This window comes from Ornithodoros turicata, chromosome 1, assembly GCF_037126465.1.
Source record: "Ornithodoros turicata isolate Travis chromosome 1, ASM3712646v1, whole genome shotgun sequence".
Taxonomy (NCBI): domain Eukaryota; kingdom Metazoa; phylum Arthropoda; class Arachnida; order Ixodida; family Argasidae; genus Ornithodoros; species Ornithodoros turicata.
Genome location: NC_088201.1, coordinates 12,178,422 through 12,198,577, shown reverse-complemented (window position 1 = coordinate 12,198,577; position 20,156 = coordinate 12,178,422). Strand labels below are relative to the sequence as shown.

The 20,156-nt window shown below is 46.6% G+C and overlaps 1 protein-coding gene and 1 long non-coding RNA gene across 3 annotated transcripts; one reads left to right on the top strand and one right to left on the bottom strand.

Moving 5' to 3' along the window:
* Positions 1 to 2,224: 2,224 nt before the first annotated feature.
* LOC135377487 (techylectin-5A-like) lies at positions 2,225 to 14,180 on the bottom strand. The gene is made up of 9 exons (XM_064609915.1): positions 13,896 to 14,180; positions 12,979 to 13,115; positions 12,731 to 12,867; positions 6,221 to 6,326; positions 5,898 to 6,062; positions 5,559 to 5,797; positions 2,971 to 3,076; positions 2,648 to 2,812; positions 2,225 to 2,540 (listed from the first exon to the last, which is right to left on the bottom strand). Exons 2-9 carry the CDS (start codon positions 13,106 to 13,108, stop codon positions 2,245 to 2,247), a joined length of 1,344 nt encoding a protein of 447 aa, XP_064465985.1. The 5' UTR covers positions 13,109 to 13,115; positions 13,896 to 14,180; the 3' UTR covers positions 2,225 to 2,244.
* On the top strand, positions 11,122 to 11,816 carry LOC135377489 (uncharacterized). Of its 2 annotated transcripts, XR_010418117.1 has the most exons (4): positions 11,124 to 11,253; positions 11,321 to 11,391; positions 11,458 to 11,609; positions 11,669 to 11,816. It is a non-coding gene; the product is annotated as an uncharacterized LOC135377489 (long non-coding RNA). The 2 variants fall into 2 exon arrangements; XR_010418116.1 differs by having other exon boundaries at positions 11,122 to 11,253; positions 11,458 to 11,816.
* Positions 14,181 to 20,156: the final 5,976 nt, after the last annotated feature.

The window sequence follows — 20,156 nt, the reverse complement described above, 5'->3', positions numbered from 1 at the left end:
CTCTTGATATTGTGGCCACGGTAGCTCTGTGGCGACGGTGTTTCGTCGTTTTTACTCAAAATATACTCGAAAAGACCGATACAAGTTACTGAAAGTAATTAAGTTACAGTTAGTAGTGCGTGTTTGAAAATGTATCTAATATTTCCTCAAGATACACAAAAAGTATCTAAGTACACGTACTCAGATACTTTTATTAAGTTACTTAACAACCCTGGACATAGCTGTAATGATGACCGCCCCTCCCCCATGTTTTTGCTACAGCCCCATGTTTGCGAATCTGGATGAACTGATGATGGTGATGTGATAAAGAAAAACATGGCCATGTGAGTCACGACAAAGTCCAACTGGCTACCCCAGGACGCTTGCACACAGAAAATACAAACGGATGAACGAGTTAAAGTGATGGGGTTCAACATGTAGTTCAAAAGTTTCAGCCAAGTCAGTGTAAAATGTCGGAATCGCTGGGGGTATACACAGCACACATTAAGCAAGTCATAGAATGTCCATAAGACCGGTTGTTGGTAGAAAATCTTCAAGTGCCCTCAGCGCCTTGTCGGACGACTGAGGAGCTAACAGTTTCGCGATGTCGAAGGCTCGGGAGTCCACACGAGGCCTCTAAAACCCTTCGAGTATGAACGTATTTCCGACACCTGAGAAGGCTGTGTTCTATACGTCCTCTACAACGCCACACTCACCGCAGTTCGGAGAGTCACGCCTGCCCAGTTTGAAGAGAAGACGTGCCCTGTACGGTACATTGAGCCAGACATGTACAAAATACCGCAAAAAAGTATTTAAAGGGATACAGAGTACATAAGCGAAAATGTATTTGAAATACAGCACAAATTACTTATGAATAAAAGTATTTAGAGTAAAATACTAAATACTTGAAAAAGTAATTACGATACAAGATACTTTCGTACTCGGCATAAAGAACAGACACCACGATAGCCTTTTCTCTGTTTTGGCAACGCATTCGAAATAGGGCCTCAGATAAGGCCAAGGAAGTAAATGCGCAGCGTTTGTGTGGGGCTCCATCCTGAGATGTGATCATGCGCGCAGCCAACAGTGACTGAAAACAACCCTTAGAAAACACCTCCCTATATGTAGGGTTGCCACCTTTCGTAGTGAAAAATACCGACTGAGGGAGAAGAGGTGGAAGAGAGGGAAAGGAGGAAAGGCTCGTGGGAAAGTGGTTGATGGGTGGACGTGACACACATGGAGAGAGAGCGAGAGCGTGCTCGCTCAAGATAATACGAGCAAACATGTGTTCCTGTGTGTGGCTGTACCATTGATGCCACAAATAACAATAATAACAATGAATAATAATAAGAATGAATAACTAAGAACACGACTGGAGACTGCGGAGCTGGGTGTGTGTTCCAGATTAATCCATGCTGTAGTGGAATGTTGAAGGGAAAATCCCGTAAAAGCCTTTATGAAAGGTCTTGAGCCACAAATACCGGCAAAAGGCTGCCGGTATCACTTTCCTACCGGTAACCGCCAGAGCGCCCAAATAACCGGCCGTGCCGGTATAATACCGGCCTGGTGGCAACCCTACCTATATGGTATCTTTCAAAGCTGAAGGAGGTCAGCACTCAGGTCAATGGCATATCCCAAAAGCAGGTCCGGAATTCACCGAATTCCAGAAGCGGTTAGACCATCGACCTGAGAGCCACTTCTTGCACGGGAACCGGCCAGAGGTACAAGTCCCGCTTTGTTTGTGGGTCACAGGAGTGTTGGTGGGGATCCCATTCCACGCATGAGTATAAAACTGAGGATTAACGTGCGTCCTGCTACTCCGTACACGCAGAGAGAACACAAATTGTGAGGTCATCTCTTGACTGCCTTACTCCCACCTGTCATAGGTAGGATGAGGAGAAGAGAAACGTCAGGGCACATCGGGAGAAAATCCTCACGACACTCTTAGCCAGAATGAAAGTAATTGAAATACTGAGTAGAAAATACGTAAAAAAGTATTTAAATTAGATTACAAGATACAATTCTTGAAAAGTAATTAGCAAGATACAAAATACTGAAAAAGTATTTAAATTACTGTATTTCAAATACAATACTCAAGATACGTACATGTCTGCATTGAGCCTGGATGAAGTACTGTTTGGCATTGCGGCGATAGCGTTGAGCTAAAGGTGTCGAAAATAAGCTCGCAACTAGTGGTCGAGTTTGAGGTATAGAGTTCTTTTAGGACTTGTGACTGAGGCATCAAGAATTTATCCATCCTTTATTTCAATTTATTCTAGCAGCCAAAGTTTCAAAGCTTGCATCTCTCATCTTCATTTCTACCTGCGGATAGGAATAATGATAGAGGCCTCCTACGCCGCCTCTGATTGACCATTCGATGCCGTCGGCGAAGCTCGCGTGGGCCCCGTCGAGGTTGAGGCCATTGAGATTTGCCACGTGACAGCGCGTGTACCACCAGGCTCCCCTGTATGTAACGGCACAGTTGCCGTCAGGGTTCATGTCGTTGTCCTTGTCAAACGTGCTGAAGCTGGATCCGTTTGCTTGACTGAATGCATCATAACCTGGGAAGAATACATGCGCAAAAATTTTGAAGGGAACGGCGCAAGATGGATTGCATGTGGGTAGAAACTAGAAAGCCTTGAAACTGTACTACGTTCTTTAGATTTACCTGCTGCTCCCGTGTACCCGCTGACTATGAGCTTGTACTGTTCATTTTCACCAGCAATTTTGAAGAGAGCGTAGTCCGCCGTGAAAGTCTCTCCCGTGCGATTCGTGAGTACGATCCGGAGTGACATTGCCTTGTTAGATGTCATGACGTGGATCAGCTGATTTCCTGTCAAAGTGCGCAATACGCCAGTTGGACTGTGAGATCGTGCATCTTATGCTGCGTTTACTTATGTGTTTGAAGAGCACCTTCGCTCTCAGCTCATTGACGGAAACAGTGACCGAATAAACTTTGCAAGCATTCATCTTCTGATCTGCTTACCATACCTAGCCAGAATTCTTTTGCTGGGTCCCCGAAACAATTTTTGTAAGCCTTCCAATCTCGATAGAAGTCGTACACTGGATTTCCAAACTGCCCGCGCCGTTGGAAAACCTAAAGAAAGGTAAAACATGTACGATATGTGACTAATGCAACTTGCAATTGTAACCCAAAAAAACATGTTCCTTTGTCGTAAATATAGAAGAACACCACCAGCCTGCAGAAGCAAATTGGAGCACAGCAACGTTCAGAAATCACCGAGGTTACGAAGTATCTAACTTCTAAGGGCAAAGCCGTTTCGAGGCGAGCTTGCGCCCGGGGCAGGGTAAACGTGAGGCGCCCCCTCCCCCTCACTGCAGTCAGAAGTTTCGTAAAAAAAAAAAAAAGAAAAAAAGAAGAAAACGCACATTTGCACTGCAGAGATCGTAAGTTCTAATTACTTGGTACTTTCGTACTCGGCATTAAGAACAGACACCACGATAGCCTTTTCTCTGTTTTGGCAACGGATTCGAAATAGGGCCTCAGATAACGCCGAGGAAATGCGCAGCGCTTGTGTGGGGCTCCATCCTGAGATGTGATCATGCGCGCAGCCAACAGTGACTGAAAACAACCCTTAGAAAACGTCTCCCTATATGTAGGGTTGCCACCTTTCGTAGTGAAAAATACCGACTGAGGGAGAGGAGGTGGAAGAGAGGGAAAGGAGGAAAGGCTCGTGGGAAAGTGGTTGATGGGTGGACGTGACACACATGGAGAGAGAGCGAGAGCGTGCTCGCTCAAGATAATACGAGCAAACATGTGTTCCTGTGTGTGGCTGTACCATTGATGCCACAAATAACAATAATAACAATGAATAATAATAAGAATGAATAACTAAGAACACGACTGGAGACTGCGGAGCTGGGTGTGTGTTCCAGATTAATTCAAGCTGTAGTGGAATGTTGAAGGGAAAATCCCGTAAAAGCCTTTATGAAAGGTCTTGAGCCACAAATACCGGCAAAAGGCTGCCGGTGTCACTTTCCTACCGGTAACCGCCAGAGCGCCCAAATAACCGGCCGTGCCGGTATAATACCGGCCTGGTGGCAACCCTACCTATATGTAGGGTTCCGGGTTTTCGGATTTATCCGAAAAAATCCGAAAAACGTACTCCGGTAAAATTTTAAGCAATTCGGATGAATCCGAAAAACTCCGCTTGGCAGATGTTTTCCCTAATAACCGGGTTATTGTTCTTGGCCTCCTTTTGTGTCCTGGGTTTCTTCTAACCTCGGATACTGACCCCACCGCAACATAACGATAGTTTCTGTGACCTAGCGTTTCCTTCGACGGTTATCTCGACCACTTGAGGATTCACCGGCCGGGTTTTTCCCTAGCCTGTTTTCCGATTTCGTTGTCCTACATGTGACATAAGCACTAAAATAAGCATCGAACAGTGGTCATACAGAGTGATCTTTTTGAAATTGCAACTAGTTCCAGTGCTGACGACAAGATGGGACGCAAGCGAAAACTGCCCTGCGACTACGTCAAGTAGTACCCTGATTTCGAGGAGTTCACATCGTCCCTCGATCGCGATGCAGAGGTTGTCCTATGTAAGTATTGCCGCGTAACAGTGAGCACACGGAAAGGTTGCTTTCGGAATTGCGGAACACCTCAGTGTGCTTTGTACGAAATGTATTGTTAAGGTTATGTCTCTTTAGTGTTGAAGCAATAAATGTGACAACTGCGTTTTCGCTGCACAACTGTGTGTGCGTTGTCAAGTGCTCTCCGAATTTCGGATATTAACTGAGCTGTAAATGATACACTCCGAAAAAATCCGTTTTTTGAGAATGGAATAAACTCCGAAAAACATCCTCCGGTAACACCCAGAAATAAACTCCGAAATCCCGGAACCCTACCTATATGGTATCTTTCAAAGCTGAAGGAGGTCAGCACTCAGGTCAATGGCATATCCCAAAAGCAGGTCCGGAATTCACCGAATTCCAGAAGCGGTTAGACCATCGACATGAGAGCCACTTCTTGCACGGGAACCGGCCAGAGATACAAGTCCCGCTTTGTTTCTGGGTCACAGGAGGGTTGTTGGGGATCCCATTCCACGCATGAGTATAGAACATCCACGAGGATTAACGTGCGTCCTGCTACTCCGTACACGCAGAGAGAACACAAATTGTGAGGTCATCTCTTGACTGCCTTACTCTGACCTGTCATCGGTAGGATGAGGAGAAGGGAAACGTCAGGGCACATCGGGAGAAAATCCTCACGAAACTATGAGCCAGAATGAAAGTATTTAAATTAGATTACAAGATACAATTCTTGAAAAGTAATTAGCAAGAAACAAAATACTGAAAAAAGTATTTGAATTACTGTATTTCAAATACAATACTCAAGATACGTACATGACTGCATTGAGCCTGGGTGAAGTACTGTTTGGCATTGCGGCGATAGCGTTGAGCTAAAGGTGTCGAAAATAAGCTCACAACTAGTGGTCGAGTTTGAGGTATAGAGTTCTTTTAGGACTGAGGCACCAAGAATTTATTCATTCTTTATTGCAACTTATTCTAGCAGCCAAAGTTTCAAAGCTTGCATCTCTCATCTTCATTTCTACCTGCGGATAGGAATAACGTTGGAGGCCTTTTACGCCGCCTCTGATTGACCATTCGATGCCGTCGGCGAAGCTCGCGTGGGCCCCGTCGAGGTTGAGGCCATTGAGATTTGACATGTGACAGCGCGTGTACCACCAGGCTCCCCTGTATGTAACGGCACAGTTGCCGTCAGGGTACTTGTCGTTGTCCTTGTCAAATGTGCTGAAACTGGATCCGTTTGCTCCACTGAATGCATCATAACCTGGGAAGAATACATGCGTAAAACTTTCCAAGCGAACGGCGCAAGATGGATTGCATGCGGGTAGAAAGCCTTGAAACTGTACTACGTTCTTTAGATTTACCTGCTGCTCCCGTGTACCCGCTGACTATGAGCTTGTACTGTTCATTTTCACCAGCAATTTTGAAGAGAGCGTAGTCCGCCGTGAAAGTCTCTCCCGTGCGATTCGTGAGTACGATCCGGAGTGACATTGCCTTGTTAGATGTCATGACGTGGATCAGCTCATTTCCTGTCAAAGTGCGCAATACGCCAGTTGGACTGTGAGATCGTGCATCTTATGCTGCGTTTACTTATGTGTTTGAAGAGCACCTTCGCTCTCAGCTCATTGACGGAAACAGTGACCGAATAAACTTTGCAAGCATTCATCTTCTGATCTGCTTACCATACCTAGCCAGAATTCTTTTGCTGGGTCCCCGAAACCATTTTTGTAAGCCTTCCAATCTCGATAGAAGTAGTACACTGGATTTCCAAACTGCCCGCGCCGTTGGAAAACCTAAAGAAAGGTAAAACATGTACGATATGTGACTAATGCAACTTGCAATTGTAACCGAAAAAACATGTTCCTTTGTTGTAAATATTGAAGAACATCACCAGCCTGCAGAAGCAAATTGGAGCACAGCAACGTTCAGAAATCACCGAGGTCTTCTAAGGGCAAAGCCGTTTCGAGGCGAGCATGCGCCCGGGGCAGGGTAAACGTGAAGCGCCCCCTCCTCCTCACTGCAGTCAGAAGTTTCGTAAAAAAAAAAAGAAAAAAGAAGAAGAAGAAAACGCACATTTGCACTGCAGAGATCGTAAGTTATAATTCTCTTCATTCCCGCTTTGTACTGTCCAACCCAGTCTTGGGTAGTAACTAAGTTACTTTTAACTTGTAACTGTAACTAGTTACTTTTGGGGGTAACTAGTTACGGTAACTAGTTACATTTCCAGAGAAGTAACTTTTAACTGTAACTAGTTACTATTTCTGTGAAAGTAACTGCAAAATGTAACTAGTTACTCGAATAAATGTCGATCCTTTTTTTTTTATTACTATACCTTCCCCTACTTCCCCCTAACAGTGTCTTGCTTCCTGTTATCCGTAACCGGTATGTGCCCCGTGCCTTGGGCTCTTGACCAAGCAGGGAATTCCAGCTTTGCGAACAGAAATTTGTTGAAGTTAGTGACCCTCAACGGTCGGAGTGAGTCATATGTGAGTAACAGTGTCACTGCCCTAGCGCGGGATCCTGCCTCCTGTGGATATGGACAAGGGAATGATTATGCATAAAGAGAAACTTTCCGGTCAGCTCACTTGCGCACCGACCAGTACAATGGCTAATTCTGCTCCGGTTACTGCTACCATAAGCTTCCGAAGCCGCTCTATGAAGCAACCTTCGAGTTTTTATCATGGAAGGACGAGAATAATTTAACTGTAAAGTGCAAGCTATGGAATAAGACGTACTCGGCAAGCAGGATGTCAACTTCAAACCTGAAAAAGCATCTTGATGCGAGTTCCTTCTTCTTGCGTATGTCTCACTCTCTAAACGTTACGAAACATGTGCGTATCACCGTGCTCTCCTTTTCACCGCGATGCGCCAGGTCGCATGCACATGTCGTATTTTTCCGTGTGGGATAACCGCGTATTAACTTATACTGCTTCTGGTTAAGTGCACGACAACTTTTATTGCGCTTGAGTAAATGTAAATAAATGCATGTTTTCAAGAATTGTACCACCCTCTCATGGACATTTTTATAAAAAGTAACTGTAATATAACTAAGTTACTTTCTCTCAGTGACTGTAACTGTAACTAGTTACTCGACCAAGAAAGTAACTATAACTGTAACTTAGTTACTATTTTTGGCAGATAAACTGTAACTGTAACTCAGTTACTTTTTAGAAGTTACTTACCCAAGACTGGTCCAACCAACCTGCCAGGGCCTGCCGTTCGGCGCACTCTCTGTCTAGGGCGTCCGGGCGGCTGCCCCTCTCGCGCCCCCATCGGAACGGCTCTTCCTAAGGGTTTATCCCCTTCACCTGCGTGACTCAAAGAACACCCACTAACTCGTGCAGTCCTTCGTGGATCCCATGTCGCAGATGGCATTTCTTGGGTGCACAAGGCTGCAGCAACCTCTTCTGGAAGTCACGGAAGAATGTTCCTCTATATTTTGCTTGCTATGCATAATAGAGGGCCTGGCTGTAGTTGCACCGGTCGAATGAAACTGTGCGTCGCATCTTTCCGCACACAACTCGCTGTGAATATTAGTTCATATAGCACAGCTGCTACCATATCTACGTCATCCAAACATTAAACAACCTCAAAAACAACGAATGTTTACGAATTGGCTGCTGCTACTACCACCCTCCGTCCTTTGAATCAGTTTCTTTTTTGATGCATCTTAAATTCCTCAAGAGCAAGCCCACAGACTCGAAAGCATATACTCCGATATGTGAGCACTTCACCCGACCGTGTTTCAACTGGTCTGCGTATTGTGACTCACAATGTGGATCCTGCCTCAATGGTATTGTTGATTTCTTAAACCACTGGGATCTCATATGCATCTTTCGACTATCAAGAACAAATGCGGCAGCACAGTTTACCTGGTTATAACTAACTTTCATGTGGGCGGTCTGTACGTTGAATCTTCTTGCCAAGCCTGACCCTTATCACCCACCACGTGGTGACTTTTGCGGTTTTCCCAAAGACAAGCACGTAGAACTGTCCTCCACATAACGTGTACAACAAAGGGACCTACTTTGCGTTGTTCAACCACCTGGCTACAGTGACCTGATCAAAAACTTATTTGTGCACGGGTAATCTTGATCTGCCCGTCTCCCATCTGACCCAAAGAGTCGCAGCAGCCATTGACACTTATACAGGGTGTCCGAGCTAAATGCGTATATATATATATATTTGCCTGACGAATTCAGTGCCACTGTCGAAACGCCGACCCCTTGCCCATTTTACTTTTTAACGTCTCCCTATGTAATAAACTAGTGTTTGTAACTTCCCTAAAATCTGTTTCCGCGTCTTTTTTTGAACTTCTGTATATATATATATAAATATATATCACTTTTTCCGAGATGAAATCAATTGCAATATAGCATATGCTGAAGGGACTCTTTAAGAGGGCATTAGCAAAGTCATAAGGCAGTGTTTCAAGTAACTTTGAATAATTAACATTTTACTTATAAAAGCTACGAAGCTGTCCCAATGAGAAAATCTGGTCCCTTCGGTCACCTGATACAAGAGCCGTTTTCAGAACAAAAATTCGTTCGATAGATCGTCGGCAAAGAAATCGTAAAGGAACACATTTTTTTCTTTATTGTGTTCATTGCGCACCTTCGGAGACGCGTCTTTCCTTCACCCCCAGTGTGAGAGGGTGAAAGAGCACAGTGCCGTCTCATGCGTCGGAGATGAGCTTGAACATGCAGAAACAAAACAAAATGTATAGGGTGACTCTATCGGAAATGCCCTTATCTTGGGTTGCATTTTCTGTTTTCTTTTACCCCTTTTCCAGGACGCAAGATGCGATAGTGTGCTCTTTCACCCTCTCACATTGGGGGTGAAGGGAAGACGCGCCTCTGGAGATGTGCAATGAACAAAATAAAGAAAAACTGGTGTTTCTTCACAAATTTTTTGCGGACGATCTATCGGATGGATTTCTGCTCTGAAAACGGCTCCAATATCAGGTGACCGAAGGGACAACTTCGTAGCATCTATAATTAGAAAGTTAATTAAGTCGTTGCCTTAGGAATTTACTAATGCCCTCCTAGGGAGTGCCCTTCAGCATATGCTACATATATTGCAATTAATTTAATCTCGGATATTTTTCAAAATCTGTTCGCATTGAGCTGGGACACCTTGTATACCGAAGACGTCGGAGGTTCCCTCACTGGTTTTCCCAGGAGCTCAGTTACCACATTAGGCGTAAACTCAGGTTTCATTCAACTCAAAGCTTCTACCATGGTGCACCGACCTAACCAACGGCTTCGCCGTCTGTTAGTCTAACCAACCCAACCTCACTTCGAAATTTACAAATAACAGCGTAATTTATTACTAACGTACGCGACACTTCCGGTTAGCCTTGTTCCCAGGAGTGGGGGGAGGGATATGTGAACTGTTCTTTTTCGAAAAGCCACTGGCAAAAGCTGTTGGTGATGCCGATGAAGCTGCCGCAAGCGCCTCGCCCCCAAAGAGCGGACGGAGGCGGTGAGCGGAAACCACAGGGGTGACACAAACCCGCCATAGTTGGAACTACCCTCAAGCGGGTGCTTTTGACAAAACTGCCATCTTGTCCTGGTCGCACGTCATAGAAAACGTCATTTTGAGGTCATGTGACGTTGTTTACATGTTGTTTTGCGGCTTACCGGCATATCTCCGTCGTTATAACGTCAAGAGATGGACGTATTTTGCCTGCGTAAACTATGCGGTGATTCTTCCGCAACATGGTAGCCCATGTCTCCTTAGTTTAGTACATCGCATCGGCTCAGTGAGCCTTAACGCGCGGTCGTCATCACATCTTTGGAAGTCGTCAACAATACGAGGCCTTATGTGCAAAACAGCTCGTTTTACAGCGAGATTATCGGATAAAAATAATTACCGTGATCGAAAGACATACCCAAAACGTTGCGCAGAAACAACAACCGCATTGTTTACAAACGGTTTGGCCGCCGATCACGGGCGCCGCCATCTTTAAGGTCACGTGTGGCTTGACGTGACGTCGGCGTTTGCTGTGAGGTGCGACCAGGACCTGTCCAGGATGCACTGCGTTCGCCCAGCACGCTTTCGCCTACGGAGCAATACACTAGATGCCACCCCTGTGGCGTAAACTCACAAGATTAGGAGACCGCGTCGCGGAGCGGGGAGCGGGCAGCGGGCCGGTGGGGGGGGGGGGGGGGGGGAGGGGAGGGATTCGAGAGAAGGCAGAAGGGGTATTGTTGAGAAGTGAGCATCAGGAGAGGAAGAGGCGGAATAAGACAGTTGAGGCGGTCGATAGAAATGGTGTCATTACACTCTAAAATCTGTACCCGCTACGTACCCTACGAAATAAGGGGTTCGTAAGAAACAGAGGGTTCATAGACGGTGCGCCATCGAGAACTGTTTCATTCACGAGGTTCGGGCTGCAGCGCGCATACTTTTAAGCGGTACATAGCGGGTTTGTGAAGTTTCCGACGGCTTGAACCGCCTAACAGCGCCGGGAACCCCCTGTGAACCTTCTCCTCTCGGCCACGAAAAAGAAAGAAAAAAACAAGCCGATGTGTGTACCTCATAAACTTCTCCTCAGCGGAAGGCAATCTTTTGCTTTAGGACGCTGTTGGCACTGTTCCAGACAGCCGCTCGCCTGCGTCCGGGTTTTGCCATGTCGTCGTGCCGGGGCGGTCTGAGTGGTGTTGTATACGCGTTTCATATTTCCGGTCTGCAACGTGCTTACGTGGGATAGCACCGGTATGTACTTGGACATATTGTTATTTGCTATTTAGGACGCCCTCACCATGGAAATATTTTGTCGCAGGGATCAAGGGAAACGATGTAGCCTCCGTTGATTTCCAGACTGCGATGTGCTTGTGAAGAAGCCCCCCGTTGGTATGTATCTACATCTTTATTACTCGTTCCTCGCTACACGGTCACCATTCATATTCTTTATCGCAGGGATCAATGGAACGGATGCGGTCTTGGTTGGGTGCAAGTACCACTGTTTAGGGTTAGTCTTAGGCCACAGCAGTTTTGATATGCCGATAAAGCTTTGCAGGTTATGGTATCTAGCATCAGGAGGAGATTGGGAAAAGGAACGCAGCTAACAGGTGAGCGTGGAAGTCCGAGAGGAGAGTTTTCTGATCGCACTCGTTTGCCTCTCCCATAGATACCTATAAACGGTAACTCCGTCGTTCGTTCTGCTAGATTGAAGATACAGGTAATTGATTACTCGAGCTTTGTGTCATGTACGCACATAGATGTGAACACTGCCTCATTGCTTGCTTTGAGAGAAATAAACGTTTCGAAATAATTCATTTGCTTTGTTTTCGTGTCTTTATGGCGCCGAGGCGCCGACGGTTGAAAATTCAACGAGAGGGGAGGGAAAGGGCAACTTCTGGAAAACCTCCAAGATGAGAGGGTTGTCTGTACCTCTTGATCTTAACGGGTTTGTGGTACCCTATAAATTAGGGGTTACATTATTGCAATTTTTTACCCTCTGAATACGCGGTAGCCAGACGGTACCAGATTTAGAGTGTACGACCATTGACTGAAACGGTAAAAAATTCGGATGTACGGCTGATGGCGAAGTAAGGGCCGGTGTATGGAGCAGGGAGGAGTGGGCGCACGGCGTCGACGCAGATGAAGACATGGGTGAAGGTGCTGGTGTGGACGAAAATGGCTGGGGACGCGTGCGGGCGCGGAAAATGGCGCGGAGGCGGCTGACATAGTTCTGAGCGTCGGGGAGGACGGAGGGAAAAGATGGGACCAGGAGTACGCCAGGCAGCTCGGATGGAGCTCAGCCTTGGTCGGGTTTGCAGACAGGCCGGAGGCCAAGGAGGACCAGGGGGAGAGCCTTGATCTGGGCAGAAGATGTGTGATGAGCCTTCAGAGCGGTCTTTAGGAGCCCATGAAAACGCAGCGTTCTTGACGCACTTGGTCCAGACGAAACTGAAGCCTTAAAGACTTTACGGGTCGACCATAGCGATCGCACACCTAACCATACGCCGCGTGTCCTACTTTGCGAACGGCTCTGAGTTCAAGGTATGCATCAATATATGTTTCACATATTTCTAGGTCGAGTTAATGGCAGTGGCAAGACTTCTAGGATGTTAACGTAGTCACCATGCACTCACTGATGTCGCTCCCCTCCCACATTCGAGACTTGCTGCTCTACTTTTTAGAGGACGTAGTTTCTGCAACATCCACGGCAACGAGCTTCAAAACTCACCGTCCAACCACCTCCGTCTGATTCCATATCGCAGTAAGTTGCAATAGCCGGCTTTGATCCTTCGTAAGGAAAGATGTTGAAGACACCACTGTGGTTCTGGCCAGAGATATAAAGATCGGCGCAATCTCTTGGATGGCCTGGAAGGTCACAAGAAGTTTTTCTCGTATTTCACTCGCATCTGCAGTCACTTGTCGAACCACCCGAATAAATATAGATAATAATAACGTACGCTTATCTATATGTCTTACCGCTCAGAAGGGCCTTTCTCAGATCCGCAACGGACTGTTCTATATTTGTCAGGGACTGCTCGGCCGTTGGTGCGCATAAAGTACTGGAGGCAACGATGAGTACCACCAGTGTAGATGCAATGACGGCCATTTCTAGACTGTGTAGGTTTCCAACAATTAGTATGCCCTGTCGCATGTACGTTCAGTAACATCAATATTCGTGGTCTCGTATCTGTCCACGTTGTACACAGCTAACACGAACAGTGTGGCTCCTTAACATCTTTAGTGAAAGCTAAGTTCGATAACGATAATGAAAAAAAAAATGAAAACGAAAGAAAAGAAAAGGGGGTTCTGGTGTAATTGCCCGCTGGGGAGGGATGCGGAATATTCTGAATATTCTGATGTCTCCCCATTTCAACTTCCTTTTAGCAGGAGCAGCAGCACATAAGCTGGATGGAGTGCTGGTGCAGGGTGGCTGCCCCATCGGGCGCCTGGAGCTCCATTTCTTTTGGGGCGTTATGGAGGTCATTTTACTTCCTTTTACACGCAGTACAAGCAAACTCAATAAGGGTACGATGTCTAACGCGCATACAGTTTTGAATCATCATGCACGAGAAATTTTTACAGCTTCAGGGGGTCAGAATGTGAGCACTTGTGCTTAACTCTTAATGCATGCTTAATCTGCTTAATTCCTTCCTTTATTTGGATAGCATTGCCTCCATATCACGACAAATGCCTAATGCGCCCAAGAAACACTGGCAAACGACGCAACGCACCTGATGAAAGATTCGAGCCATCCCCAATACACCACGAAGAAACTTCTTGTTTCATTTACAGCAAGAACTTCAAGACGCCTTTTTCAAGTGCAACGTGCATTTTGTTTGCCGACGTTTAGTTAAAGTAATAGTGGTTGGTAAGTATGTCAAAAAGTAACTTACGTTGGAAGGACGAATCTAGCAGCGTGTCACTGTGTGAAGCAGCGTCTGAAACGACGACACGTGCAGCTATCAAAGCAGGTACTTGGGTGGCATATATATTCACGCCTTATCTCAGGTTTCGATTGCAAAAGACGGAGCACAAACACTGTTTCGGTTCTCCCAGCACTTCGGGCAAAGTTTAGAGGACTGCCTGTGAGCTGCGAGAGTTATGAGCACGGGCTCCTGTTGCAAGCCTTTCCCTTTGTTCTGACGCACGCATGATTGAGCAAGCGACTTCTTGTCAGTACGGTGATATTGGAGGAATGCGACTGTTTGTGTGTGTGGGGGGGGTATATGTGGGAGCGCGTAGCGGGGAGGGGAGAGAAGGAAATCCCGTGTATAAAATGATGTTTTCTTTTTTTTGGGAAGGTCCCCCTCCCCCCGAGTCCGCCACTGTGTCTTACACCGGTCATGAACAGGTTCTGCGAACGCTCACGTGCAGTGCTGAGGACACCTTCCTTTTTTTGGTATCTTGGGTGAACGACAGCAAGATATCTTTGTGTCATTGTGTCTAATTTTCCTGCCCAAGCTTTCCACCCCAAGCAGCACAATGCACTGAAAGTCGAGTGCAACAGGTGTGGACGGTATGTGTCTTATCAACGTTCTTTAGTTTCACGGGTCTGTTCAAGGCCTTCCATCTACCCGTCCACCCCCATTGCACTCGACTTTCAGTACATTGTGCTTCCTGGGACCTCACGCATCTTGCCCACCAGCTTGTCTGTTTTGTCTAGCAATCATGGTCATCACTGAACCTGAGATTTCTACATGTTGTTGTTATTGACTCCTCTACATGTAGTACCTCCTCTGAGCCTCTCTGTGTCTCTGATATAGCAAGGTCGCCAAATTAGCCAATGGAATATGGGTAGCTATATTGCAATTCGCACGTAAACGTTGCGAAACTGGAAGAGGAGTCCGCCAGAAAAGAAATCCCTTCTAGGGAGGGGATACCGGAAAACTGTCGTTAGGAGAGGAGCTCACACGAGCGCTGTCCAAGTCGACAGTCATTTTGAGGCCAAAAAGGGGCACGGAGTGTAGATCTTGTCTCGATTCGCATGGATAAGCTCCAGTACCAGAACGGGTACTAGGGGTGTGCGAATATTCGAGTTCTTGAATTCGAATCGAATATCAATCACTCGAAGTATTCGTTTTGCAAATCGAATATCTAGTATTCTGTTTTCCGAATATTCGATTATTCCACGAATATGAATTACACCACCGCGAGAGTGAGTTTCACCTACATAAGGCTGCACAGGCAGGCTGTTGTTGTTTAGCGTGAGATAACCTTAGCTCAAGTTAATTGTGTATACTTCGCCTGACGAAGGGCCGACGTGTCTCCCACGGTCACTTTCGGGTTGGCGGCGGGGAATTTTGATTTGACGTCTGGAAGGCTGCCTTGAAGACTCATAGATAATGCTTGCAGCCCAGGAGCAAAAGGGTGCCTTAAAGACATCCCTTACGTTCAGGATTTCAGCAATGCAACATACCAAGGTGAGATATACACACTAAAGCAAAGAAACTAAACGCATGGCAAAGGTTCGTGGCAGAACGCCTTTTTTGTTTTGTTTCACAAGTGACCTGTAGATTGAAGCAGGTAGCGAGGCAAGTAGATTGAAGCAGGCAGCGAGATTTAGATGTCTCGCTTGTGGCAGTTAATGGCAGAAAAATGACACTAAAGCCACGGGTTACAAATTGCAAACTTTTAGTGCAAAAGGCACGTATTGTGAAATTTGCGCGAATATTCGTTTGTGTATTCGGCATTTCCCCCCCATTCGATTCGATATTCGATTCGACTTCAAATGATCGGATTCGCACACCCCTAACGGATAGAGTAGATAGCAATTATGCATGCCATTCGTGTTTAGCCAATGTGTTACGACATGGCCCCCCAAAAACCGGCAGATTTGAAACGTGCTCCCTCACGAGGGGAAAAAAATAGCAGTTATCTTTCCTTCTCACGTTTAAGGGCGAGGGAGGAAGCGCGTTTCTGGCGGAACGCCAAATGGCATTCAGATGTGGTCAGCACTCTGTTAGTGTGTCACTCGGTCAGAATGTACTCTCCGGGCACGAAATTTCTCAGATATGTGTTAAAAAGGACAAAGGTAATCGGACTTTAGAGCATCATGCACATTAGCGCGCTGATCGTAACACCCACAAGTTACATCAGCCGAAAAAAAATTAATCACGTCTTCGTCGAGATTCATCTGCGTCGAGATTCAGACCGACACAATTGTGTGGGTCTGGCCTTAAAGGGGACTTTCGGTACATGGGTACAGTGGGTACTGTGTGACAGTCGCACATAGTAGGTACCTGATACTGTAATTTTTATGAGAACAGCAGACTTGTGAGTGGGTATAGTTACATATCTTAAATACTTCTGTGAGAAACTTGGTATCTTGCAAACATTTTCAAAGGTCAGTACTTAGTTTCTAACTTAGATACCTTTTTCAATAACTTCTACTCATTTCCCAAGTTACTTTGAAGATACTTCCATGTGCGCGACGCGGAGAGCGAAATATTCTCTTTTTTTCTCGGCAATGCGCTTTATGCTGTACATATGCTGTGCTGCCACTTAGGTGGAGCAGTAGGGTCGTGTAAATAAATAAATAAATATGCTATAGCGTCTGGGATATTCGGGACATCCTCATCCTTCTTGGGAAGGGGTATAGCGTGCAGCGCCTCGGGTTTGAGGGGAGGCATGAGGTAACGTGTTGTGCGTGAGCGACAGCGTCATCACCATCACATCCGCAGAACCGTCATCCATCCCGTCATCATCAACATTGTGGCAGCAACGGGGGCAACGGGTAAAATGCAGCGAGCTCCACACAAGCCCTGGAGTACCTGGAGTTAATCGGGCATTGTCGACGACTAAACATCTACCATGAACTCTTCCTTCTGCCCTGTACCACCCTAAAGCCATAATAAACCTTTGTCTTTTCTTGAACTCGCCTGCTGACTCCTCGGCTGGCTAAACAGGTACGTCATCTGGGTCACCGTTTTCACCATCACGGGTCATCAGCGACCAGTGGCACGTCGTCATCCCGTCTACGCCTGACATGGCGCAATCGACAGGATCACCAGAAGATTAATCTGGTTCCAAGACAAGATCGTTCCATCCCTATTGCCGGTCTGTGCTGCCTCTTGGTGTGGTGCCTCGTTTCGGTTTCGTTTCTGTTACTTGCAGTAAAAACTGTCATATCGGAAGGAAAATGCGACTTACTTGGAACGCATATGTAGTTTTCGTTATGCATTTTCAGGAAAGGTCAACGCTGGACAGCCTTTTACACGTGCAGTGCCTTGATACGCAATGCAATGTGCGAATACTGCCTGGGAATATCCCCACGACATGGTTCATTCAGTGAACACAAGGGGGCGACTCTCAAACTTCTCGGCGCCAAGAGCTCAGAAATTCTGAGGTTCTGCTGAGGTAATACCCAAGATGCCCTACGACCGTAAGACGGCCTAGGGTTGCAACAAGACGCCCTAGGGCTAATCCAAGTTTCTCGGATAACCCCACGACGTCATGGGTTACCGTAAGATGTCCTTGCGATACCATCAGAAACAATGTGGTTACCCTAAAATGTTCTGTGGTTTACCCAGGACTTTCTCGGGGTACTCTAGCAACCACTGGGTTCTTACTAGGCATGACCTCAACATATTCTGCGGGTAATGACAAAGCTCACGGCGTGGCAAGGAACTGCTCACAGGACCCCATCATTAGAAATGTACGACTGTGCTGTCTGATCATTACAACTTTCCACAGGACCTAGGGTTATCCCAAACGTCCCATAATACCTTAAGGCCTAAGGCTCTGTGGTAACCCCAGAAACAAATTTTCAATTGAGATTTTCTTCGGTCCACATTTGTCACGCGTTTCTTCTTCAGTCAGTCACTTTCTTTAGGCAGTGCCGAAGGCCTATTTTGTCTGTTGTGAAGCTGCAACCTTGTCAAGGTCAGCAACATGTTCCTTTGTGTCAGTGCATCAATCGTTCCCTTTTCCCAGACTACATGGCGTAGTCGACAGGATAGCGGCGATGATTCACCGGAGTTAACTACATCGAGTTCTGCATGCTTCGGCTAGAAATCTTCATGGGAGTTCCCAACGAGATATAGAGGGTAATAGAGAGGTAAACCGGCAGCCATATTTGAAGCCACCCTGGATGGCGCCATGTTGACCTCGCCTTGCCTTGTTTGCAAATGGCGGACACTAGGGACTTCTGCGGTGAGCGTTTTTGTGCTCTTGGGGTTTTAACAATAATAACGATACTTTCTTGGGGTTTTTAACAATACTGAATCAAATAACAGAGCTCTGAAAATGTGAAACCGCAAGTGGAACGCGACACCGTCACTTCGAGTGCTGTTTCTATAAATATGCACCGCACTGTATAGTCTGGATAGTATAGTCTGGATAGGAAGTGTGTTGGATGTGGGAGTGGGACTTACATTTAAAACGGGAATCGAAGCATCTGGAGCGGCGATGAATTGCTGTTTGTCAAGGTACCGACAATGCCCTGGATCCGCCCATGTCAGGTCGCAAAAGACACACTATATATATAGGCTGTTCCTCGGAAGCTATAACTCCTTGGTTGTTTCAGCATGTCCCGGAAACCCAGGTGCTCGTCTGTCAGACGAGGAAGTTATGGAAAAGGACACGTTTTATGTTCCTGACGCGTCGGTTGTTTTTGCCATGAGTCCTGATGCATTTACAAGAAGCTCGTGACCACGAAAGCGGCGTTGTGTCTCTGGGGCGTGTTCATCAAATGTGAATGACATACAGTCAAACCCCGAATATACGAATCATCGACTTCTGAATTCCCTCGTTTTTCAAACTATTCACCAAATTAAAACTAATCATAGCTCATTTTCTGTACTGCGTTACAACATCCCAATCCCTAAAGTAGTGATTTTGCTGACGATTCAATGACTACTGGCATGTAGTCGTTGGTATAGGGGAACATGTCACGTCAGTATACCTTTGGTGTGAATGCCCCGCCTGTGGACGTGACAAATCTCTGCGCCCGATAGCGACTCAACTTGATCAGGTTAGAGTCTATGTGGTCATAGCATATATCGTCACCTAATAGTAGTACAGTGTGAAAGTCACTCTTGTCTGCATAATAGCGAAATACCTAGCTAGCGACTTGTCACTTATTATAATGTAAGCGTTGACGCTCTACAGGACTTCACAATACCGTGCAATGAGTTATTACGATTGATGTTAGTGATCCTACATGTTATACTCCATGGATTCAGTTGTCGGCCTAGTCTCTACAGTCCAACATGCTCGTATTCATCGACGGATCGTGGTATTGGTTTTCCTGGACATCAAGCACGCATGTGATACTGTCTTGCAGGTTTGTATGCTACACGTCTTGCACATTTTTGGTGTATCCGGTCGACTCTTCAGTTGGCTACAACACATCCAAGGCCAAAGTCCCAAGCATAATGTTCGTCAAGGAGTTCCGCAAGGAAGCATCCTGAGTCAGACACTCTTCAATGTGGTGACGGCGGGCCTAAACTCGATAATTTCTCGGAAAGTGGCGTTCTCTGTGTATGCGGATGACGTTGCCCTTTGGACAGTAGGAAGACCACGACCCATTCACCGCCGCTTGCAGCTGGCTTTAAATAATGTACACACGTACCTCACGCAACTTGGGATGAACTTTTCGCCCGAGAATTGCGTCGAGCTCCCGGTCACACGCAAGCCTAGTTTCCGTCTGTGGGTCGGTGCCAAGAAGCTCGAGCTTGCACGTTTCCATCGCTTCCTTGGCGTGGTCATCGACTCAGATTTGCGCTGGACTCGCCACATTAAGCACCTTTAAGCCAAAGTGCAGCGATGGCTCCCAGCTCTTCAACATCTTTCTGGCTCAGGATGGGGCTGTGATCAGCTCTCCCTTCTTGCAGTTCACAGAGCTTTGGTGCGGGCGACTGTGCTTTACAGCCTTCCGGTCTTCCACAGGATCTCCTGAACATCACTAAATGCCCTTCGGAGCCTGTCCGATTGAAGTGTTCGTAACTGCCTTGGAGTTCCAAGGGCTGAAACACGGCAGGTTCTCGCTGAAGCTGGTGAGCTCCTGATTGAGGTTCTTCGTGAACGCGAAACAGCCCGGCACTACTTCCGTTTGCGTGGTCACCATCGCCGTCATCCGCTCCTCAGGAAAATCCGATACCGCCCTGAAAGTGACTTTTATCGAGTGGCGCAGAGGAGAGGACACGCCCGAGCTT